The 23,715-nt window shown below is 49.0% G+C and overlaps 1 protein-coding gene across 2 annotated transcripts in view; it reads right to left on the bottom strand.

Moving 5' to 3' along the window:
* The window catches only part of NPR1 (natriuretic peptide receptor 1), a 57,141-nt gene continuing 33,426 nt past the window's right edge, over positions 1-23,715 (bottom strand). For both annotated transcript variants that reach the window (XM_033174594.1, XM_033174595.1), the window contains exons 8-22: positions 23,478-23,598; positions 22,575-22,649; positions 21,942-22,019; positions 17,185-17,289; positions 12,446-12,517; positions 9,766-9,925; positions 8,496-8,651; positions 7,228-7,396; positions 6,272-6,418; positions 5,565-5,688; positions 2,877-2,945; positions 2,267-2,441; positions 1,261-1,359; positions 855-946; positions 1-629 (exon numbers count right to left, since the gene is read on the bottom strand). In XM_033174594.1, the coding sequence (XP_033030485.1) occupies positions 567-629; positions 855-946; positions 1,261-1,359; positions 2,267-2,441; positions 2,877-2,945; positions 5,565-5,688; positions 6,272-6,418; positions 7,228-7,396; positions 8,496-8,651; positions 9,766-9,925; positions 12,446-12,517; positions 17,185-17,289; positions 21,942-22,019; positions 22,575-22,649; positions 23,478-23,598 (1,705 nt within the window). In that variant the 3' untranslated portion in view covers positions 1-566. The remainder of the gene's footprint in view (positions 630-854; positions 947-1,260; positions 1,360-2,266; positions 2,442-2,876; positions 2,946-5,564; positions 5,689-6,271; positions 6,419-7,227; positions 7,397-8,495; positions 8,652-9,765; positions 9,926-12,445; positions 12,518-17,184; positions 17,290-21,941; positions 22,020-22,574; positions 22,650-23,477; positions 23,599-23,715) is intronic.

The following is a 23,715-nucleotide window of genomic DNA, read 5'->3' as shown; positions in this document are numbered from 1 at the left end:
TGACGCATACATTCATTTTATTATAAAGCTAGAGCTTTTTTCGGGGGGGGGTGTGTGAAATCAGCAGTGGGTCATATACAGGCACAAGGTCTTGCGAGACGCTCAGACGTCCTCACTCCAGATGCCAGATTCACAAGGGAGCGTCAGATGTCCAACCAGCTTACATAGAGGGAGGGGCTGGTGGAGTTTGTTGAGTCTACCAGGCATCGTGAAGGACCCCAACTATGTCTGGTTGACGTGGTCAACAGGGAGCTGATGTGATATAGGGAAAAAGGAGACAGGGGACACACATCCGTAGCGATGGCTGCTCCAGGCCACGGGTGCCCTGTCCAGTCTTTGGGGGCTCAGAGCTGGGTCAGAGCAGCTGACATGTTCAAAAGGCCTGAGGTGGAGAAGGGTGGGTTGCTCCAAGGGAGTAGGGTCCTGGGGGCTCAGTCCGGGAACCCCCTGACCCCCGGAGGGTGCCCTGAAAACAGAGAGTCTTTGGTGGCAGGGCAGAGACGGCGGATGTGACCGCAGGAGGGTTAGGAGATCTCCTGGGAATCCCAGAGGAAGGCCGCAACTCTTCAGCCCCGTGTGCTGCTCACACGCTCCCCCAGCAGCCAGTAGGTCCGGAGTTTGCCCTTTCCCTGGAGAGAGGAGACAGGAGGGCTGTTCAGACATCAGACACAGCGCCACCAAACCCACCATGATGTCCCCACCTGCCGCCCCAGGGAAAAGAACAGAAATATGGTGCATAGATACACACAGTGGCGGCTGGTGCCCATTTAGGCTATATTGGGGCACCCGGACTGTCTCAAGCTTTAAAGACGAAAAGGCAAAGGTTAACAGAAGAACTTTGCCAAGTTCCTCACCTTCATCTCCACATCCCCACGGAGCTCCAGATCAAAGCACCCAAACTCCTCCAGGATGGACTTGGTGGTTCCTGACAAGTGGATCTTCAAAGCTGGAAGGTGCAGACAGAAATTAGCAAGTTTGCACAGTGGCGGCTCCTCACTGTTTCAGCCAAACCTTTGCATACACGCGAGGTATAAAGCTGTCCCAGTCGGTGTCCAGCACTGCATGAGTAAGTCCCACAGTAGCACTGTGACTGCGTATTGGCAAGGGAAATAAGGTGATGTGGGAAGCATCTCAAAATCCAAATTCAGAACACCCAGTTGCATGACGGGGGGGTGGGGGCTAGATCGTGAAAAGGATCTGGCCCGCGAAGCCATCAAAGGTCGCCTGCCCCTGCCCACCCCACCAAAAATGGCAGCTCACCTTCCCCATTGGACTCCATGCGGGAGGCTGTGTTGACTGTGTCCCCAAAGAGGCAGTAGCGAGGCATCTTCAGGCCCACAACTCCGGCACAGACAGGACCTTGGGGAGCAAAACACAGCGGTTATGGGGGATGAGGTGGAATGAAGACACGTGAGTGTGGAGCTTTTCAGCTCACATCCAGTAGTGGCTAGCGGCCATTGAGAATGGTGGGGCAGAAGAGCCCAATAACAGACGGAACCAGAGCATCTTCTTCCCTGCTGAGTTCTACACTGAGACTAAGGAGGAGGAAGCTGGCAGTCAGGGCCAACCCCCCCTGGACTGGCTGTTAGGCAGGCAGGTGAAGATAGGCTGAGCTTGGTGGGGCACTGCCCCATCAGCCTAATGGGTCAACCTCTACTACCGCTCCCACCTCTTTTCCCTGAATTGCCAGGATCAGGCCCTGTCTGCCCCAGAAATCAGTGTGTGCAGACGTAACGACAAAACTATGTGAACCATGCTTCTGACTATACCTGGAAGGCAAATCACGGTGTGGAATCTAAACTGTAGATTGCGCAAACCATGGTTCATCAAACCGTGCTACATCTGAACCAGCCCACTGACAACCGAGCCAGCGTTTGATTCGCTCCTATATCATTTTTGTTACAAACGCAAAAGGAAGTAATCCATTGCAATTCCTGTTTTCCTCCTCCCCAAAGAATCCCAGGAACTTGTTCCCAAGATCAGCCTCCCAGGATGAAGCAACACCTCCAAGTATGAATATAAAGCCAAACACTCTGCCTAAACCGTGGTTTGCAAACCAGCTTCAGATCCCTGTTGCTTTTGGTGGCTCACAAAACCATGGTTTAGCAAATCGCAGCACTATGTCAGGCACCACAACAAACCATGGTTTAATTTTTTGCCTGAGCCATTTCAGCGTTCAAGCAAACAAGCAAGCATGACTTGGTCCTGCCTGTGACCAAGGTGGCATAAAGGAGCGCCTCTTTTCATGCTCCCACTCATTTCTCACCGCTGTGGATCCCAATTCGCAGTTTGAGCTGCTGGTCCGGCCGATGGCGGATCTTGAAGTTGCGAACGGTCTCAAGGAGTGCCAGCGACATGCGGGAAATCTCACGGGCATGCAGCCGCCCGTTGCGCACCGGGAGGCCCGACACAACCATGTACGCATCGCCGATGGTCTCCACCTGGGCAAACGTAGCAGGGAGAGGGATTCATGGAAAGGAGAAGCATTTCTGTGTAGTCAACACAGGTCGAATGCCCCCTCCTGTAGGTCAGTCACCTGATCCGTTGACTTTACAGTCAAACCCATTTGCTTATCCCCCCCTGCCCAATCACTCTCCCTGCCCCGCAGTGACGTGTGGGCTAGTCCCCTAGATGTTCCCAGTAAATTAGAGTATTACAGTATAAAAGCCTAACGCCTCCTTAGCAAGGCCCAGGAAACTTCTGCCTGGTTTAGGGAAGCATGATGCTCACATGAGTGACATCACGATGTCTGTCCCGACTCCGCAATCTCCCTCACAAGCTGATGCCTGAAGCCCTAACCATTCCCCTACAAAAAATGTCACAGCACGCCACTGCTGCCCCGCAGCCTCAATCTGGCCAAGCCAAGAACCTCTCACCTTGTAGACATCAAAGTTATCAATGATGGCATCAAAGCAGGTGTACAAGTCGTTGAGCAAAGCGACAACCTGTGAATGAGAAGTAAAAGGGGATTGATCTTAATGACAGGGCTGGGTCTATGCCATGGGTAGGCAAACTAAGGCCCGGGGGCCGGATCCGGCCCAATCGCCTTCTAAATCCGGCCCACAGACAGTCTGGGAATCAGCATGTTTTTACATGAGTATAATGTTTCCTTCTATTTAAAATGCACCTCTGGGTTATTTATGGGGCCTGCCTGGCGTTTTTACATGAGTAGAATGTGTGCTTTTATTTAAAATGCATCTCTGCGTTATTTGTGGGGCATAGGAATTCGTTCATCCCCCCCAAAAAATATAGTCCAGCCCCCCCCCCCCCAAGTTTGAGGGACAGTGGACTGGCCCCCTGCTGAAAAAGTTTGCTGACCCCTTGTCTACGTTGTGCTAAGGGCGGAGGGGGGTGAGATAAAAGATTCTCGATTCTGCAACTTCAAATGAAGTCTTGATTTTACATGCCCTGCTTGGGGCCTTCCCACAGGAGTCTGGCTGGCCACTGTGGCTATGGACACACCATATCTTTAAAGGGTGTGGCTTCCCTCTAAGAATCCTGGGAACTGTAGTTTACTCCTCAAAGAGCTATAATTCCAAGCCCTCTTAACAAACAGTTCCCAGGATTCTTTTTCAGGGATGCCGGTGATTGAATCTGTGTTCAATAGGGATGGGCAACTGTCCGTTTCGGTTCCTCTCCGTTTCTGAAATTTTCAGTCACCCCAGATTACCTGAACATTTGTTCCCCTCCTGCTCAACCCAGCCACCTCCATGACACGCTCGTCTCCCCGGTGATTGGTGCCTCCCAGTGCTCGCTGTTCTGGTCACCCACCGCCCTTTCCCTTGTTACCTCCGTGAGCTAACCGTCGTTGTCCTAGTTACCTGGGTTGCCGCAGCACCTGTGAGGGCAAGGCTCGGTAGCCGTTGATTACCGAACTGATTCCCTCTCTGCCAACTGAGGGATGAGGCTGGGGCCAAAAAAATGCAGAAAGGTAGGAGGTCCTGCTGTGTTGATCAAGCGAGGGCAGGAGACCAGGCTCATAGCATTTATACAAGGCCTAGCTGAGGTATGGGGAACTCCCCCCCCAAAAAATTCAGTGCCACATCCAGCAGAAGATAACCCCCCCCATCTCAAACCGCCATGCTCTTCTCTCTCCCCATCTCATTCCCTCTTTTCTGCCATCCCTCTTCCCTCCCTGTCTCCTCACCCAGTGGACTGATGCATCTGTTTTTCACCATAGCTGTCAAGTTTTGGATTTGAAAATAAGGGATCAGCAGTTTCACCTATCCCGGGGACAGTCACATGTCAGTGGTGGGTGGAGCCAGAAGCAAAAAGTGGGTGGAGCAACAATGTAAACTCCAAGCGGGCTCGGGCTCGGAGTGGAGCAAAGAGGAGGGCAGCCATGTGCTCCGCGCAATGGAGCCCCATCGTCTTCTTGTCTGATCCCATCAAAACAGGACAGGAAGCAGCAGCTGCTCAAAGGCAGCCAGGCTCCGCCCGCCAGCTAACCCTATTGGCCAGCTGAGGCGCTTGGCGGCAACAGATAGGGGCAGATGCAGGGGGAGAAATACACCCCCCCCCTGTAAGCACAGGAAATGGCTCCCACTTGCTTTGAGGGCTGAGGCTTTTCTCTCCAAGTAGGCGAGGTCTTCCCACCCAGTCCCTGGCCAGCAGGGGAGGAGCTGCTTCCATTAAAAACGGGAAATTTAAGGGAAATAAAAAATAAGGGAGAGCAGCGGGAAACTGCTTAAAATAAGGGAGAATCCCGGGGAAAACGGGATACTTGACAGCACTGTTTCTCACCCCACCCTGCATGCTGCCCCCACCCACAAGAAATTAGGTCAAGGGCAAATGCCACCCTCAGACCTCAGGTTTCCCACCCCTCGCCTACCCAGTCCAGACACTCCACACTGCTGGGGAACCCCAGGTGCTGATGTTGCATCCCACAATCCCCTTCTGTGCACGGACGCCCAAGAGCAGGCCATCCCAGATAGCTCAGCCTAACAGGTTCGGAGTTTGAAACCCAGGGTCCCTGACAGGATACCAGTAACTAGGTGTTGCAGGGATTGGGGGGTGTAGTTTAATTCAGTTCACACTTCAGGGTGAACCTACCTAACTCCCACTTTCTGAAACAGTACACAAACCAAAACAGAGTCACACTCACACTTCTGAATTTTGCAAGCACCGTGTACAAAAAGGCATACACTAGGGGTCAGCAAACTTTTTCAGCAGCAGGCCACTGTCCCTCAGACCTTGTGGGGGGGCCTGACTATATTTTGGAAAAAAATATGAACGAATTCCTATGCCCCACAAATAACCCAGAGATGCATTTTAAATAAAAGCACACATTCTACTCATGTAAAAACACGCTGATTCCTGGACCGTCCGCGGGCCAGATTTAGAAGGCGATTGGGCTGCATCTGGCCCCCGGGCCTTAGTTTGGGGACCCCGGCATACACACACTCCCCCCCCCTCTATATATATAGGTTAAAAGAATGCAGATTGATGTGGAAATGGGGAGAATGAAACTGAAGACTGGAAAAGAACGGTTGTCCCTATTAGAAACGCCTTCTATCGTCCTCGACGCCGCAATTGCCACCACTGCCTTGGTCCAACCCATTTACCTGCATGGGGGTGCTCTCTGCCGACAGGGCAGTGAAGCCCACGATGTCGCTAAAATAGATGGTGACACTGTCAAATGCCTCTGCTTGCACCGTCTCCCCGCGTTTCAGCTGCTCCGCCACTGAGCTGCACGAGAGGGAAAGCAACACACGTCACTGCATTTCCACTTACCAATTGATTAACCACAATTAGGAGTGAAGGCAGACCTGATTCATTTCAGGTCCGCTGGAGAAGGGGGGCTGACTGTATAGCTATCACATATACAGGCCTTCTTTTGCAGAATGGGCTCAGAGCAGGGACTTGTGCAGAACACTTATTGTTTTTGTTTAGAGCACAGACCGCACTGTTTTGCTGGCCTTTGTTATCAGTCACGAAGGAAACCTGCTCCCACAACATTTTTTAAATTGCTGGGCTGTGTGGAGTGCTGATTGGATGGGCCACACAGAGCGCTGATTGGCTGGGCCCTTGTGGTAGGCAAAGAACGGAGCCAGGATACACAGTGTACTGATTGGCCACCCTTAGGGCAGGCAGGAAATGGAGCTAGGCTGTGCTGATTGGCTGGGCCCTTAGGACAGGCAGGAAATGGAGCTGGGCTGTGCAGAGTGCTGATTGGCTGGGCCTTTGTGTATACCACTTCTGAACATGGATGCTCCACCGGAGGACCATGGCTAACAGATACTGGTAGAGGAGTGGGGTGGGGCAGACTCACTGGGGCAGAATCTGGTAGAGCAGGACCTCTGCCTTGCGCTTCTCCTCCAGGTAGGCCTGTGTGCGCTCCTCCACCAGTTCCTCCAGGTTGTTGGCGTATTGCTCCATGCGTGACAGTAACGTATCCAAGAGGTTGCAGCTGTTGCCCCTGCCACACAGACAGTCAAAGATTAAAACAACCAAGATTCTAGGCCGCCGCCACCTCTGCCAAGGATATTCCGGGGGGCCCTTCTCTGCATTTTCAGCTTTCATTTAGAAGAAAACACAAGCCAAAGTTTCTAGTCCCTCTGTTTTGTGGAGGCAGGATCCTACACTGTAAGGAGCAAACCAACTCCTGCCTCCCAGTTTTCTGGTCAGTCAGCGGTAAAAACAGAGGTTTCCACGCTTACATCCCCAAACCTCTCTCCAGCCAGGCAGAAGCACTCAAGGAGGGTGCAGAGCAGGGATGCCAGGAGGAGTGGTCTGGGGAGAGGGGGTGTGGCCTACAGACAATTCTGAGGGCTATAGAGAGAGGATTGGAAGGACACATTTGGCCCTAGAGGTTCCCGGCCCTTGCTGGAAAGAGGAGGGGCACATTTTGGGTAGCATCCAATGCTAATTCCATCCAGAGTAAGCCCACGGAAATTAAAGGGCCTTCATTTCAATGGGTCCACTCTGAGTAGGACTAGCATCAGCTACAACCCTTCACTGTTCTCAGAGATTGCTGAGGGCCGCAGGAAATCAGGTCAAGGGCCGCATGCTGCATACTCCTGCCATAAGCCCCTCCTTCACATTTCCAAGTAAAGGCCCTGGCGTTTGGGCTGCGCCTTCCCGCTTTTCATCAGGGTGGAATGATGAATTTAATCATCACACGGCTCCTTTCTGAAAAGGTGCCTGTGCACATTGGGGGTGAAAACAGGTAATGATGGCTGCCTGTCGGGTGGTGCTTGTGGGGCGGGATGGAGTGAGGGCGCATACCTGTCAAATTTACGCAACATGCCTTTGATGTGGTGGAAGTCGGGGCGCTCCTGGGGGTCTTCGGCCCAGCACCGCTGCATTAGTAAGACCACCTCCTCGAGGTTGGAGGGCAAGTTCACCGAGGGGCGGAAGGGGGGGTGCTCGCTGCTCTTCACTCGCTCGATAATTTCTGAAAACGGCACACGGGCAGGGGAGAGGGGGACCGAAAATAAATTATTGCGAGGGGACATGCGCATGGGTAAGAAGGCGACATTTCAATGCGGCAGCACCCGCACTTTGGAACTCCCTGCCTATTGATACCAGACAGGCTCCCTTCACTGCACTCTTCAGTGCCTGCTCAAAACATTTTTGTTTACACAAGCCTACCCAGATGTTCAGAAAATTGATGCAAGCTTTCACGTATTGTTATTTTAAGTTTTAATGTTTTATACTTTGTTTTTATATATGCTGGAAGCCGCCCCCGATGGCTGGGGCAACCAAGTCAGATGGGCAGTGTACAAATTATTATTATTAATTATTATTATTATTATTATTATTATTATTATTATTACTACTACTACTACTACTACCAGTGCTTTTTCTGGGGGGATGCAGGGGTATGCATACCCCTAAACATTTTGTGAATATTTGTACTTTTGCCCATTTACTGTATTTATTTTTCCCGATTTGAACTATAACATGGTGATGTTCTTGAGTCAAAACGAAAGGCATTCGTCTAGCGGAAGGCTGCCCCGCAAGACGAAAAATTTTTATCTTTTCTTTTCCGTCTAGCGAAAGCGCGGCTGTCATTGCCGCTTCGCTAGACGAAAAACCCGCTAGACGAAAATTTAGGGGGGGAAAGCACCGATTACTACTACTACTACTACTACTACTACTACCACTTTTGAAAGTCTTAAACGAAGGCTAATTTTTCTTACTGATGATTTTGTCGTTTTATCTTTCTTTATAATGTATACACTGCTTGATTGAAAGAAACAACCCTCGACATTTTATGAAGTAAATACGTTGGGAAAGTGTGTAAAACAACTTTTTTTACCAGTTGCACAGGGGAAGCTGTTGAGGAATGTGGCTGGATCCCGAAAGCTCTAAGTCAGAGGTGTGGGGAACCTGCAGCCCTCCAGAGGTTGCTGAACGACAACTCCCATCACCCCACTGGCTGCGCTTGCAAAGGCTGATGGGAATTGGAGTCCAACGACATCTGGAGGTTCCTGCACCTTGGCAGTGACCTGGAGGATAAATTGGTGTTTTCCATCCACCCGATTTCTCACCTTTGGGGCTCAGATCCATGCCTTCCACGTAGAAGACGCTGTTCCGCAGGGCAATCTCCTGCAGGATGATCCCGAAGCTGTAGACATCGCCTTTCTGGGTGCCCAGGAAGGGGTTCGACTCCATGCGCAGGAGCTCGGGAGCCGTCCAGAGTTTCTCTAGGGGGGAAAGGGGTGGGCAGAAGCAGAGTCAAGCAGGGCAAGGGAGCGGGAGTCAGTTGCTATCAACTTGGTCTGGAAGGAGATCCATGGTAGGCCTGGGGAGGCCAAAGGCCACAGGCCTTTCAGCCAGGACAGTTACAAAGGGTCACACTGCTTTTCAAGCATCAGAAGCTATGGGCTAAATCCTTCTCAGCGCAGACCAGTTTCCATGGGCCTAATAACACTGCATACAAATTGCAGGATCACCTTACGCCATGTGTCCAGTCGACCACGTGGATCTGTTACAGGCAACCCACTTGTAAGAAATCAATCTTTTACTGCGGCGCCACCTGCACTTTGGAACTCCCTGCCTATTGACACCATGCAGGGCCCTTCTTTGCCTTATTGATTTTGGTACTTACTTAAAAGCTCATACCCTCCAACATTTCTCTGATGGAAATAGGGACTTCCTATTCAACAACAACAACTACAAATTTTATTATTTATATCTCGTCCATCTGAGTGGGTTGCCCCAGCCACTCTGGGCAGCTTCCAACATACACTATATAAAAACATGATAAAACATTTAAAAAACTTCTCTATACAGGAGTGCCTTCAAATGTCTTCTAAAGGCTGTACAGTTACTTATCTCCTTGGCTCGTGGGTCAGATAACTCCATACCCTCCAACATTTCTCCAATGAAAATAGGGACATCCTAAGAAAGTGGGACATTCCAGGATCAAATCAGAAACCAGGGCAGCTTCTGTAAATCCGGGATTGTCCCCGGAAAATAGGGACACTTGGAGGGTCTGAAATCATTTCAATGTTAAGGTCAGCCTATCAAGGCATGCAGAATGCTGATGTGCATTTTTAATCCATTCTTAGCTTACTGATGATTTTAAAAGTTAATTGTTTAGCTATTACTTGACAATTTTTCCAGAGGCTTTTAAAATACCTGTTTTTCATTGATAACGTTTCCTTCTTATAAACCGCTTTGCTCTCCCCTCCCCACCCCACACACTTACAATCAAGTGATTTCTACATTTTGTTAATAAAAATAAGAATTTCAGAAACCCTAACCCCCCCACACTTGACCCCTCCCCTCCCCTCCCCTCCCAGCCGCATCCCTCACTGGCAAAGAGCGCGTGGGAATCGTCTGTCTCGGGCGCCTGACGGAAGCTCTCCAGCCCGTGGTCTGTGATCTTCAACACGAAGCGACTGTCCACCACGCAGTTGGAGGACTTCAGGTTGCCGTGGTAGCTGATCACGCTGTTGTGGAGGAAAAGCATCCCCTGGTTGGAGGAAGGGGGGGGGAAACATTGGAGTGGAGGGAGGGAGGGAGGTCTAAGCGACTTGAGGTTTGCGTGGGGCAGCAGTCCCACTCTGCTAAGTATGAAGAGTGCAGATCTTGCATGGGCATTTTGTGTTACACTTATTTAAAATCATAGAGTAGTAGAGATAGAAGGGACTGTGGGGGGTCATCTAGTCCAACCTCCTGCAATGCAGGAATCTTTCACCCAACATGGAGCTCGAACCCACAACCCTGAGATTAAGAGTCTCACACTCTACCGACTGAGCTATGTTGCGATTGAGCTATGTCTTCTACCTTGGGTCCGAAATCTAGGGACGGGCAAATCCGTCACTTTCCCTTTCTCTCTTTTCCTCATCTTTTCCAGTCTTAAGTTCTCCACATTTCTGCATCAGTTTGCAAAGTGTCTCTAAAAGTACGGTACTCATGGAAACTCCTCAGCCTTTCAATGCAAATTCATCCTAATGTACACAGATTTGGAAGCAGTTTCCCCTGATATACACACTTTTCTTGCAAAACAACTTCCCCCGATATAATGCACTTTTGTATTTTATTCTCTCTAATATGTGCATTTTAATGCATTATTATTATTATTATTATTAGTAGTAGTAGTAGTAGTAGTATTTATAATCTGCCTTTCTCTCAAGCTGGGATTTAAGGTGGTGAAATATACTCGGAGTCCAGTGGGAATTTCATGCTCTTTATTCAGCTCATAGTAGTGAGGAATGCAGTTCCCCCAAAACGTTTGCTTTATATACACTATTTACACAATGGGCCCCACGTGATTGGCTAATTCCGGGATACTCCTGTATGCCAATCGGAGTGCGGATTCACTTCCACCTGGAGCTGGATTGGGTGGCTCCTGCGGACCAATCAGACTGCTGCAATCTCAATCCTATTGTTCTGGGACCAGTCAGACTGCTGCAGTTTGGATCCTATTCAACTCCGTACATAACAGGTGGCTTACATTTAAAAACATTATAAAATGCAAGGTAATAAAAACAAACTAGTTAAGAGAATAATTGCATCAAAAGACATTTAGACCCAGCAATTAAAATGCAGTTTGCCCTGACAGCAGCCCAGTGATAAGCATCATCTGCTCCCTGAGTTTCCAAAGGCCTGTCTGGACATTAAGGTCCTGGCCTGCCGGTGGAAGGCTAACACAGAGAGAGCCTGCCTGACCTGTCTTGGGAGGCAATTCCACAATATGGGAACAGCCACACAGAAAAGGCTGCTTCCCACTCCCACATATGCATATTCCTACACTTTGCTTGGAGAACTGGACTGCAATATTCAGAGAAGTGTGGATTTCGCAGGAAAGTTGTGCTTTGGTTCAGGTGCTGTTCCAAAATGTGTGGATTAAGTAGGTTCTCCTTTCAATCTAAACTGAAACATTCTCCATCTCTACTCCCCCAGATGTTGTTGGTTTACAATTACCACCATCCCCAGCTGGCTTAGCTCAGTGGTGGCTGGTCCATTAGGGTCAACTGCCCCCCCAACCTCTGCCTTCAGCCAGCTCCGCCCCCCGGCCTCCTCCTTACTTGCTACCTGTCTATGGGGGTGGCCCTGCCTCTCAGTTTCCTCCTTATTCTCAATCTTGCCCCTTGTAGAACTCAACAGGGAGGAAAAGGATGGGGCTCTGTCTTTCATGCACTGCTCTGGCGCCACCTACTGTTGGCCTCCCTGCCTTCTGCCCTACCAGTCCCAATAGGTATTCTTTTGCTATTTTCCTACTGAAAAACAGCTCTCCACAGATGCCACAACCCTCCCCGAGAAAAATCTGTATGTTTTCCCCAGTATAGAAAACGAGATTTGGAGCATCCGTATGATGTTTGCAGGATGGGTGTGTGTGTGTGCAATTTAGATCAGGGAAACGGAATAGGGAGAATGGGTTCAACCCCTGCTCCCTCCCTTGCCCCACAGCAGGGGGGTTTGCGTTCAACTTAAAAATAGAAAGCTTGGGAAATCACGGATTTCCTTCATTTCGTGACATTTTGGCCCTTTGGTCTGGTGCAGAGATAGCCGCTAGTAACCTCCCTCACGTTCAGAAGCAGGATGAGCACCAGATGTTGAGGGGAAAGGACAACGGAAGGCTTCGCACGCCAGCTTCCCATTCCCCTCGCAGAGCTACAATTCCCAGAGTGGCTTAACCATCAACCCCTCTTCACGGAAAACACTGGGAATTGTAGCTCTGTGAGGGGAATGGGAGTCTCCTGACAGCTCTCAGCATCCTTAGTGTATGGCGGTTCCCATAATTCCTTGCGGGGGAGCCATGACCATTCAAAATAGTCTGGCCGTGGTTTTAAGGCGTGGTGTGAATGTGGTCTGCATCATCCGCCCTCCTGAATTTTGCATGCCTGCCCCTCAACTGGACCCCAGCAGCAGCCCTTCTCAGAGCTAGGCTGAGACCTGACGAGCGCTGGGCGCCAGTTGGAGAAGGAGAAGGAGAGATGGTGCTCATGCCCTGCTTCCCAGAGGCAGATGGCTGCATTCTTAAAATTACCTTGACGATGTCACTGGTGAGCGAATAGCGGAACATCCAGTCCAAGGTGATGCTCTCGTTTTCCAGGATGTCCTAGGGTGCAGTCACAGGTGGGGAATATTGGGTTAGTTTTTCCCGATTGTAATTCCAGCGCTTCTGTCTCCCTTTTCCAATAGTGGGCGGTCCCTGTTGTGTGGCTTTTTGACCTAAATATTGACCCATCACACTAAATGTTATTTAGGCCAGAGGGCATGGTGTCACAGCAATGACCGTCATTGGACGACGTCTCCATACCTCTGCCCTTTCCGCAAATGCATGCTTCCATTCCCGCCACAATTCCCCCATGAAGACGGCGAAAAAGATCTGCCTGCTGGTGCACTGCCCCAAATTTCGTTATTTGAGTCTGACATATTTTCCAAGGTTAAGAGGGCTGGAAACGTTATCCTCGCCCCCACCCCGGGAATCAAATAAGACAGAAATGAACGCTAAACATGTGTGCCATATTCCATTGGTTTTCCAGAAGTGGCTTACATTTCTCGCGTGGAGAAAGCTCAAATGTAATGTGGAAATTAACAGGAAAACAGAGAAATGGAAATAAGTGATGGGTGAATGAAGCCCTAGAAAGATGGAGGTGTCAGCGCATGTTCAGGAGGACTGTCTCAAAGATATGCTGCTGAGGGCACCAATCTCTTTTTGTACACACAGCCCAATCCATTTCAATCCATGGCTTTTATACGCTTAAGGCCTTTGTCCCGCAAATTCAAAACCTAGCGCCGTTTGCAAATGACTAAACCTGAGTGCACAGTCCAACTCTTGATTTCACAGCACGCTTAGAAATTTTAGGTTTGTCTATTTATTTTTTAAGCGTTCGGTGTGAATTTTTCCAAACTCAGCACTTTACATCCTGCTTGTTTGGGGGATTTTTCTTTTCTTTTAGGAAAACAAAACAGGAAAGCTGAGTCCCAACAACATCCAGTTTCTCAAACAATCTAAGCACACACACACACACTAGGAGACTACACATTGAAATCTTCCCCTCTATTAAATTTGAGAATTTCTTTTATTTCCAATAACCCCACCCTTCAGCACAAATGCCCTGAGGGCATCTTGACATCCCAACTTATTTTTGTGATTGTAAGTTGTTTTAAACTGTGTGTGGTTTTTTTTAAGGTTGTGTTTGAATGTTGTTACCTACCCTGGGACCTCAGGGTGGAGGAAGAGTCAACAACAACATCAACAACAACAACAATATCAACAACAATGGTTTTCTCCCACCATTCCATTTATCCTCACAACCTTGTAAGAACGAGAACGAGAGGAAGAGAAAGAAAGCGAACAAGGGAGAGGGGGATAGAGCACAACCAGCTCAAAGTGGTTTGGTTGATGCTTTATGGAGCTGAAAGTGTTTAGGGCAGAATTTGAACCTGGGGTCACCCTGGTCCTAATCCAGCACCAACCACTACACAACATTGTCCTGCACCTTCCAGCCCCTCTCCCCATGCGGAGCCCATCCCGGTTCCAGCTGCCTAACCATTTTCTCCCCTTCTGCTCTTTCTTTCTTTCTTTCTTTCTTTCTTTCTTTCTTTCTCTTTCTTCCTTTCTTTCTTTCTTTCCTTCCCCCTCTCTCCTGCCTCCCCGTTTCTGCCGCCTCTCTTTTATAAGAGGAAATGCTTATCTTCAGCAGGCAGCCAGGAATCTAGGACTGTCGAAATCTCCCTATCTCCCACCCCCCGCACGCCGCCAATTCTTCTCGCTCATCCACTGTGCTATAAATCATCTCTCTTGGAATCGGCTCTGCAGAGAGGCCTGCAGTGCCCCCTTGGCGCTCATTTTAATTAAAGGCTTCGTCTGCCCCCGCCTCAGCCCTCGGCAGGGCTGCGGTCGAGGTGGCGGGTCTGAGCCGGGCGGGTGCGGAAGAAAAGCCGCCACGCCAGAGGACTTTCCGGCCCTACACACACGAAAGAGGCCTGATCCTGAGCCTCGCTCTCTGCAGCACAATTCCTGCACAGAATAGCCACATGTCGGTTCCCACACGCCAAGGCCACGCATGTGCGCAGCCGACGTTCTCAACCAGCAGACACGCAACAAGATTTCCGTTCTCCTCGCAATCCACGCTCTTTCCGTTCCGCTGCGGTTCGGTTCCTGCTACGCCTTTCGTCCCGCTGCCCGCCATTTAGCGTGGTTTGTTTGGTTATTTATGCAATCTATGTAGATTGTTTACATAAATTGTGAGTTTAACGGAAGGAGTGGCCCATCCGTTTATTTATTTCAGTTCATAAAGCTTGTATTTATTTATTTCATAAAATTTATACACCGCTTGGTTGTGAAAGAAAGAAAGAAAGAAAGCCTCAAGGAGCTTTACGAAAAAGATAAAACAATAACATAATCAATAGGAAAAACCTGACAACAATAATTTAGGGCTTTTGAAAAGTTAAAATGGCAATAAAAACAGATTAAAACTCACATCAACATTCTAAACACATATTGCTTGATTGTAAAGATCTTTTTTTAATGAACATCTCAAAGTAGTGTTAAAATAATGGTGTTGATTTTTTTTTTTTACTCATTAATTACACATTGGTTGGAGGCTTTTAAAAAAAAAACACCCAACAACCAATTTTTTTCGCTGGATTGATACCGATTACATTTGCTGGTTTCGTTTTTACTCCTGTTATGGGACAAAAACACCAACAGTGCCAATTCCCGCTTCTGTTGCCAACAGAATCCTCCATCATCCCCGCCAGCGAGACGCATTTGGTTGCCGCTTGGCAACACACAGCCAGAGCAACACCCAAGGATTGAGGGTGACTGGCACAGGAGGCTTGCAAAGCTAAAAACATGATTCCTTTTCCTGCTCAAGGTGGCGGCCCTCATGACAGCAGTGTGAGCAACGATGGTCGGCGAGCGCCAGACTCTCCTCAGGCTTACAAAATGGCCACCCTGTGGCCAAGGGAAAGGCTAGGAGCAGTGTTTGTCTTACCTACTGCAGACCCACTGAAACTAACAAATAACTCAGGCCCATTATTTTCACCAGACCTACTCAAGGGTATGACCGCCAAATCAACCAGAACCATTGTTAATGAGGGCCTAGGCTCTCTCCAAGTCTACAAGATGGCTGCCCTGAAGCACGAGGGAAAGCCTCCTGTTATGTCAACAAAGTTATATTGGGCTTCTGACTGTTCCTGAATATTTAATACCTCCTTTTCCAGCAGCAAAGTTAATGAAGGCTAAGCTTTCCTCAAGTCTATGTGATGGGTTATCTGTAGCTGAGGGAACAGCCAGATCACCCTCCATTGCCAGCGCCATCAATAATAAAGGATAGGAAGTGCAAGGCTTCCCTCAGGCCTACAAAATGGCCACCCTTTTGCTGAGGGATTGGCCACATTATTAGCCTCCACTGCCAGCAGCATTAGTAATTAAGGCTGAGGGACACTACGCTCTCCTCGGGCCTGCAAGATGGCTGCCCCATTGCCAAGGGAGTGGCCAGACTGGTCTTCATTGGCAGCAGTAATAAGAAAAGCCAGTGCCCTGAGTGTGGGCTCAACCAAGTAACCCAGCAGTTTTAAACCAGTGTGTCGTGGCACCCTAGGGTGCCTTGAGTGATGGTCAGGGGTGCCTCTGGGGCAACATTGGCCTCCGTCCATCTTTCCTTCCCTCCCTCCTCTGATGCCCTCTCGTATCTCTGCCAAAGGCTTGCACAGCTGTTTGTTGCAGCAGCCCTGGCTACAAGCTCCCCAGGCGAATGGTGCCTCTGGGGCTGGCCAGGGGGTGCTTCCCAGGCCCTTGTGGGGCAGTGGCACCTATCTTTGGGGCAGCTCAGAGACCAGTAGTGGCAGCTGCAGCTGCCCAGATGACTCCCAAGGAGAGGGGAGAGGAGAGGATGCTGAGGGTGTTCAAAAAAGGGTGAGAGGCTGCCAGCTCGGCAGGCAAGGGGTGACATAACTGGGCTCCTGAGCCCCATAGAATATAGTTGGTCAAGGGAGCCGTGGGCCCCCAAAGGTTGAAAATCTCTGAAGCAATCACATCTATGCCTCACCCAGGGCCAGATTTGATGAGGCCCTAGGCTACTGAAGGTAATGGGGCCCTTTACATGTCCAGCTGTCCTGTCAACAACAAATGGTCGCTGTTTTTCATGTTGAATATACGCTATATGGTAATTTATGGACCTAATAGGTATCTAAAGCCATTTGCGCATGTTGCCATGCAACCAGTCCATGCAGAATGTAGGCACCCTATATATAGAAATGTGCAAACCAGGGATATTTTAGGGAGAAGGCTAGCAGGCGGGGCCCATCACTTACATCATAGGAGCCTACACAACACAAAACACCGTTGCCGTATGTAGGTTTTATTTTATTTGTTTTTTATCTTATATTTTGGAAATGTACATCCAGGTTGTTTTTCCTTTCAATTTTTTGGGGGGGCCCCAAGAGAGTGGGGCCCTAAGCTATATAGCTTGCTTAGCTTATACATAAATTCAGCACTGGCCTCGCCCACCTATGAGGAGAGAAGTCGAACAGGGCAGGAGCTGTTAACATCCAGGCATGCTTTTAAGACTACCCCGTCCTGCAACGCCGCTGGCTCAGCTAGGCACCCCCTGCAGAAAGGAACCAAGCAAGGAATCCTGGCCTCGAAGTCCTTCTCTGTTCCTCCTACAACCCCAAACCTACTTCTTTAAGGATCCTTCCTACCTCCACTTGAGCACTGGGGGGGTGGGGGGTGGGGTGTGCCATGCCTGTTTTGCCACAACTCTCACGTACCTGGAGACTGCCACGGGTGCAGTACTCTGTCAAGATGCAGATGTTTGGGGGATCGATGCAGGCTCCGATAAAGCGCGTCAGGTGCTTGTTTTGAACATCCCGCACCTGGAAAGAACGTGGAGGTGTGGTTAAAGTGCCCAAATCTTGCCGGGGACCCAAGCAACACATAAACACACACACAGAGCCACTGCTGAAGCTACTTAACCCTAGCCGGAGGGTTGAAATTGTACAGGCAATGACCATGTGTGCGACTGCGCATGCGTACATTGCGCTGAACCCGTAAATGACCCAAAAGTGTCACCAAAAGGGGTCGAATGGGGTGCAGGCTTTTTCAATGGTGTTTCCAATATACGCAATTTCACTTAAATGTGTGGTGTCTTGGAACATACAGTAAACCCCACATAAATGGGGAGTTGGCTGTATGAAAAAAAGGAGAAGCACCACATTTTTCTGAAATCACTGTTGACTGCTGCTATTGCAAATGCTCCAATGTGAGGTGCATATCCCATGCTTTGGGGACTCACTCATTCAATGTGAGGTGCATTTCCCATGCTTTGGGGACTCATTCATTCAAAATTATTGAGGTTTTTCTACATTTTGACCAAAAGCAGGGGTTTTTGTAAAATCTCATATGGGAGCACCTTCATAATTTTAAGACCCCTCTGGCTGAAGGCCAAGAACCTTCGGACACAGCTCCTGTACATTTAACTAGCTCCAATGAGATGTCGCATAGAATCGCAGACGTGGCAGTGTGCATTTTGACAGCATCCCTACAGAACCGTCTCTCTGTCCAGCATTAACAACCGAAGACTTATTTCCTCCTAAGACTTAACTCTGCAGGCAGCAGAGGAAAAATTAAATCCAGGAGATTTACCGACAGTGAAACCTATGATAAAGCACAATGCAATTTATTCAGGGACGGGAGGCAAAGCGAAGGATTTTGTGCCCCTGGGGTCCTTTCCATCTAGGATTTCCAGAACTGGAGCAAGCACATTCTGTTCCCCCCCCCCCCCCGCCAAACAAAAACCCACCAGAGAGCCGGTATGATTAGTACTAGACTATGACTTGGGAGGGTTCAATTCTCCCCTCTTGGCCACCAAGTTCAATCTTGGACCAGTCACTGCCTCTCAGTCTAGCCTACCTCACAAGGTTGTTGTGAGGATGAAATGAGGAGGGGGAGAACCATGTACACCAGCTGGGACTCCTTGGAGGAAAAGGTGGGATAAGAAACAAACCAATTCCACAAGTTTAGCAACCCAGCACAGAATTCCAGAAGGCATCATAAACAAACAAACAAACAAACAAACAAACAAACAAACGGGAGACTTTGCAAGGGAGCGTTATGTCCATCCGTTCCCCACAAATAAAATAATTGGTTGCTTCTTGCGGAACCTCTCCTTCTCCTGGTACACATGCAGCATTAATTTAAAAATAAGAACTTTGGTGAAATCCATAAACATGGATCCACAGGAATTTTTCAGCAGGGAAGGAGGAATAAAACACTGGAAGAGGGAGATCAGGCTACTTAAGTCTTTTTTTATTGAAGGCAGTTGAGAATCTGGGGTTTTGGGGTCATCATAGGGGTGGTAGGGAAAGGAATTCCCCCACTCAGTGGACACCCATGGGCATAAGTGCTGAGAGAAGCAGAGGGGGAAATCAGGACGGAAACATCCCAATTCCACGAAGCAGGGAAAGCATCAGTTTGGGACGGAAGGAATTTGCGCCGTGGGGAGCTGAGCGCATGACAGAGTGTGCGCATGTGATTGATGTGCGGACGCCTTGCCAGAGGAAAAGCATGCTTTCAGACACACACACACACACAAACAAGCACACAGACATGTCAAAAGCAAGCAGGTTGCAAATATCTCTCCCTCGCCAGCTACTATCTTTGCTTTTTCAGATGCCCCTTTCACGAGCCAAGCCCCTTGTTTATCTTCTCCTTCGCACACACGTAAATTCCTGTTGCTTTAAGCTGCTCCGGCTCTTAATTAAGGAGGAGCAGATGGCCGGCTCTTTGCCGCTTCCTCGCTAATGAGTCATTAGCCCTCTGCGCTGCTGTAGCAGCACCCGGGTGCCACCCTGCACCGCTTTCTCTCCCCGCTAATGAATCTGCCACCCGCCTCACCAAATACCCCAGCAGCTCAATGCCCCTTGCTGGCGCCCCACTAAATTCATAAAATCATAGAACGGTAGAGTTGGAAGGGAGCCCAGGTTTCATCTAGACCAACCCCCTGCAATGCAGGGGTCTCAACTAAGGCATCCGTGACAGACAGCCGTCCAACCTCTGCTTAAAAACCTCCAAGGAAGAAGACCCCACCACCTCCCAAGGACATCTCCTCTCAAGTCTCCTCTCTTCCAGGCTAAATAGACATAAATTGCCTTGAAAGGAGAGAGGGACGGGACGAAGGACCCATCTGCACTTGTCCAACAACATCGGGAGACCCAAACTTGAAAAAGGTTGGGCTAGAGTGTCGGACTAGGCAAGGGAGTGGCTAGAACCACTCCTCAGGTTGGTCCCAGGTAGGGAACTCAATAAGAAACTCAACCAAGATTCCTACAAGACCATACCGTTTTATGAACTTTACTGCAGTAACAGACAGTCCCATTAAGTGAGCACAGGTTTAACACTTACATACAAACAGCTTACATCATGTTAATTACATAACTAGATCCACTTTGGACATTCCACGTCAGCCAGCCACGATATGACATATTCAGGTTCTGATCCAAACCCCAGTGGTGTAGCATGGGGAGGGGGGGCCATGGACCCAGACACAAAATTCTGAGGGGGCACAACCAGGCACCCCCACCCAGGCACTGGCCTCCACAGGGATCCCTGCCCCACCCTAGCAAAGGGGGCAGAGCAGCTCAGGCCCACAGTGAGTGGGTGTGCGTGGACAGGCAGGTGGAGCAGCGTGGCCGCACTTGGCTCCATTGGAGGAGCGTTTTGGTGTGGCGGAGCAGTTCGCCCACACCGGATGCCGGCAACCCATGCTATGCCACTTCCAAACCCCCTTATAAGCCATTAGCTGGTACAATAAACTAACTTCAGATCAGGACAGTCACAGCAAACAAAAGCAGATTACACAAAGGTTGATCTTTAAATTTAAACATGCAAATCTTTTATCAGCCTTTTCTCTTCAATAGGCATAGTCACACATTAGTGAGGGCCTCTACACCTCTTCCTTGTAATAATCAGGTGCAAGCTAACTGATGCTTAGCAAATATGAACGAATGTGTATCAAGCAATAGGATATATGATCATACACTGAATTATCTGAAATATTATCAACCTCTAATGACTTTTTATTCCTAATCCCATTAGCTCCTTTGCTACCATTTGTGGTGCTTCTGCAGCAGACGTGGCATTAAATCAACAACTATTTGGCCACCCTTGTGTTTGCAAAAGCAAAAGCAAATACCCTTCATCCTGAACGAGCCATAGTTTTCATTACTTCTGTTATAAGCGTCTATTATGTAAGGGGTTTTAGGGTAACTTTAGGGGAGCAAGGGTCATCTAGTCCAACCCCCTGCAATGCACAAATCCTGGCCACAGCCACCCCTGATTGGGCTCGAACCACCAACCTTCTGCTTAACAGCCAGACACACGGACCCAATGCAACACTGGGTGCTGATATTATTATTCATTATTACGGGCCTTATAAATTAATACAAGAACCTCAAACCTGGTGGTGGGCGAGGCCATGGCCCCAAAGTGGGAGGGGCTTGCCACAATCCATAACACTCTTTGTCTCCTTGCCACCCCCCTTTCTGTCTCTCTGACACACCCCTTCTCTTTCACACACACAGCATGGAAGGAAATGCACTTTTTGGAGGGTTGGTCTGGAGGACAAGAGGAGTCTCACGCTGTCCAGAGTTACTGGTTGCTGTATTTATAAAGGCACAAAGATGAAATCATGGTTTTCATAAGAACATAAGGAGACCCTGCTGGATCAGGCCTTATAGCTTTGGAAGATAAGGGATTAAAAAAAGAAGAAGATCTTATCACAATTTAGATAAATGTTAATACACTGGTACCTTGGTTCTCAAATGCCTTGGTACTCAAACAACTTGGAACCCAAACACTGCAAACCCAGAAGTAAGTGTTCTGGTTTGTGAACTTTTTTTGGAAGTCAAACGTGCTACATTTTGAGTGTTACACTTCCAATGTGAGTGCCACACTTCCGTTTTGAGTGTTAGGCTGAGGTCTGTCTGTTTCTGCTATTTATTTTGTGTTTTTGTTTTTGCGGCTCTTTTTGTTTTGTTTTTGTGACTGTGTGGAACCCAGTTCAGCTATTGATTGATTGATTGATTGATTGACTGACTGATTGATTGATCGCGTGACTGCAGTACATTGTTTATTGCTTTCATATTATGGATCAATGGTCTCGTTGCTGTTTTAGGGGTTGTTTTTAAAAGTCTGGAACGGATTAATCCATTTTGCATTACTTTCTATGGGAAAGCGCACCTTGGTTTTGGAACGCTTTGGTTTTGGAACAGACTTCCGGAACGGATTAAATTTGAGAACCAAGGTACCACTGTAAAAGAGTATTGTGCACACTGTGTGGCTGTTTGCTTAGAGAACCTTGTTCAGCTGAAAAGGAATTGGTGCATGTACAAAATAATCGCAATAATCTTCCGGCTCCATCAGCACTCCCTCCCCATCCCAGAGGGACAGACCCCACCCAGGCCCTCCACCACCAGCCGTTCTGGAGTCTTTGCCACATTCTCAAAGCGCATTCCAGCCAGTTGCTTACATGCTTCAGCTCGAAGAGCACCTTCCGTGTCAAATCGATCCGCTTCCTGTTTACATGTTTCACGGCCACAAGGTTCCCCTGAAAGGAGACGCAGAAATCAGAGAGGAGGAGAGGGAATCTGCTGCTGAGGTTGCCGGGGGAAAAAGGCTGGCCAGTTCGGCCGCTTTGCAAGGGAGTCATCCGCCTGCCAATCAACTCATCCAGCTGGGCCAGCTCAATGGTTAACCTAAGAAAGATGAGCCTGTTGGAGAAGGCCAGTGGCGGCTCACCATAGTCCAGCATCCTGTTCTCACAGTGGCCATATGCCACAAAGAACCTAGGAATCCAGATAGACTGCCTCTGGACCTGGAGGCTCCATTAAAGACGTCAGGAGAGCCTGGCTGCTAGATCAGTGTCCAGCATCCTTTTCTCACAGACGCCAACCAGATGCCCCAGGGTTTCAGCAACTGGAATTCCAGTAACTGGAATTCAGAAGCACTGCTGCCTCCATAGTGGCCATTGATGACTTTATCCGCCACAAGAGGAGCAAGAGCTATGGGTTGGCCCTACCTGGTCCACGAGACCTCCCCCCCCCCATAAACATTGGCGTGTCCTGTCTTCCAATAAGGACAGACTCTTCTTTCCAAGTCTTACCTTATAATAAGCTGTCTTGGCATAAACCTGGAACTGTCCCTCTGTGGTGAGAAGGGAGCCATAGTTCGAGCCTCTCTGAAGAAGGAAAGGAAAGAGGGAACGTTTGATGGCAGAGCAAAAACACCCCAAAACACCTCCCCACCCACACCCGAGATCTTCATTTGCTGGACAAAAAGAGCCTGAGCAGAGTTAAAACCTACAAATCTGTATGTTTCAGGTGTGAGGATCCGAATTCCCACAGTGCTTTATCCACCAACCCGTCTCTGCAGGGATCTTTGGGAGTTGCAGCTCTGCAAGGGGAATTAGGGGAGGGAGGTTCTCCTGATAACTCTCAGGACCTTTAACAAATGAGAGTTCCCAGAATCCTTTGGGGGCAAACCACTATTGTTTAAAGTGGCGCCAAAGTGGTTTAAACAGAGCGCGGAGCCTGCAAGGTGCAGTGGTTAGTGCTGGAGGAAGACCTGGGAAAAGGCCAGGATTCAAATCCCCAGTTGGTCATGAAGCTCATGGGGTGTTATTATTATTTATTTATTTATACCCCGTCCATCTGGCTGGGTTTCCCCATCTATTCTGGGCGGCTTCCAACAAAATATTAAAATACAATAGTGCGTCAAACATTAAAAGCTTCCCTAAACAGGGCTGCCTTCAGATGTCTTCTAAAAGTCTGGTAGTTGTTCTTCTCTTTGACATATAAACAATATTGGTCTTAAACAGGAGGAAGGGCCTTCTGGAGGATGGATGGGACCTGGGGATAGCTCAGTAGGTAAAGCATGAGGCTCTTAATCCCAGGGTCTTGGGTTCAAGCCCCACATTGTGCAAAAAGATTTCTACATTGCAGGGGGTTGGACTAGATGGCCCTCGTGGTCCCTTCCGACTCGACGATTCTAGGATCTGATGACTCACCAGGGAGAGAGTGAGTTTGCTCCCCATGCTGCGGAGGTTCTTCTCCAAGTTGCTGGACTGAACGTCCTCCCATTGCACCCGCCACAGCTCAGAGGCCAGCTCCTTCTCCAGCTTCAGTTTCCTGGAAGGGGAAGGCAGCAGCCGAGGTCAGGGCTCACAAACTTCTGGCCTGGCAAGTTTCCCACCCACCCTGCTGCCTCCTTCCTCTTTTATCACTACAAATGCACTACAAACGTAT

Source organism: Lacerta agilis, chromosome 17 (genome assembly GCF_009819535.1).
Source record: "Lacerta agilis isolate rLacAgi1 chromosome 17, rLacAgi1.pri, whole genome shotgun sequence".
NCBI lineage: Eukaryota > Metazoa > Chordata > Lepidosauria > Squamata > Lacertidae > Lacerta > Lacerta agilis.
This window is presented reverse-complemented; position numbering and strand designations above follow the sequence as displayed.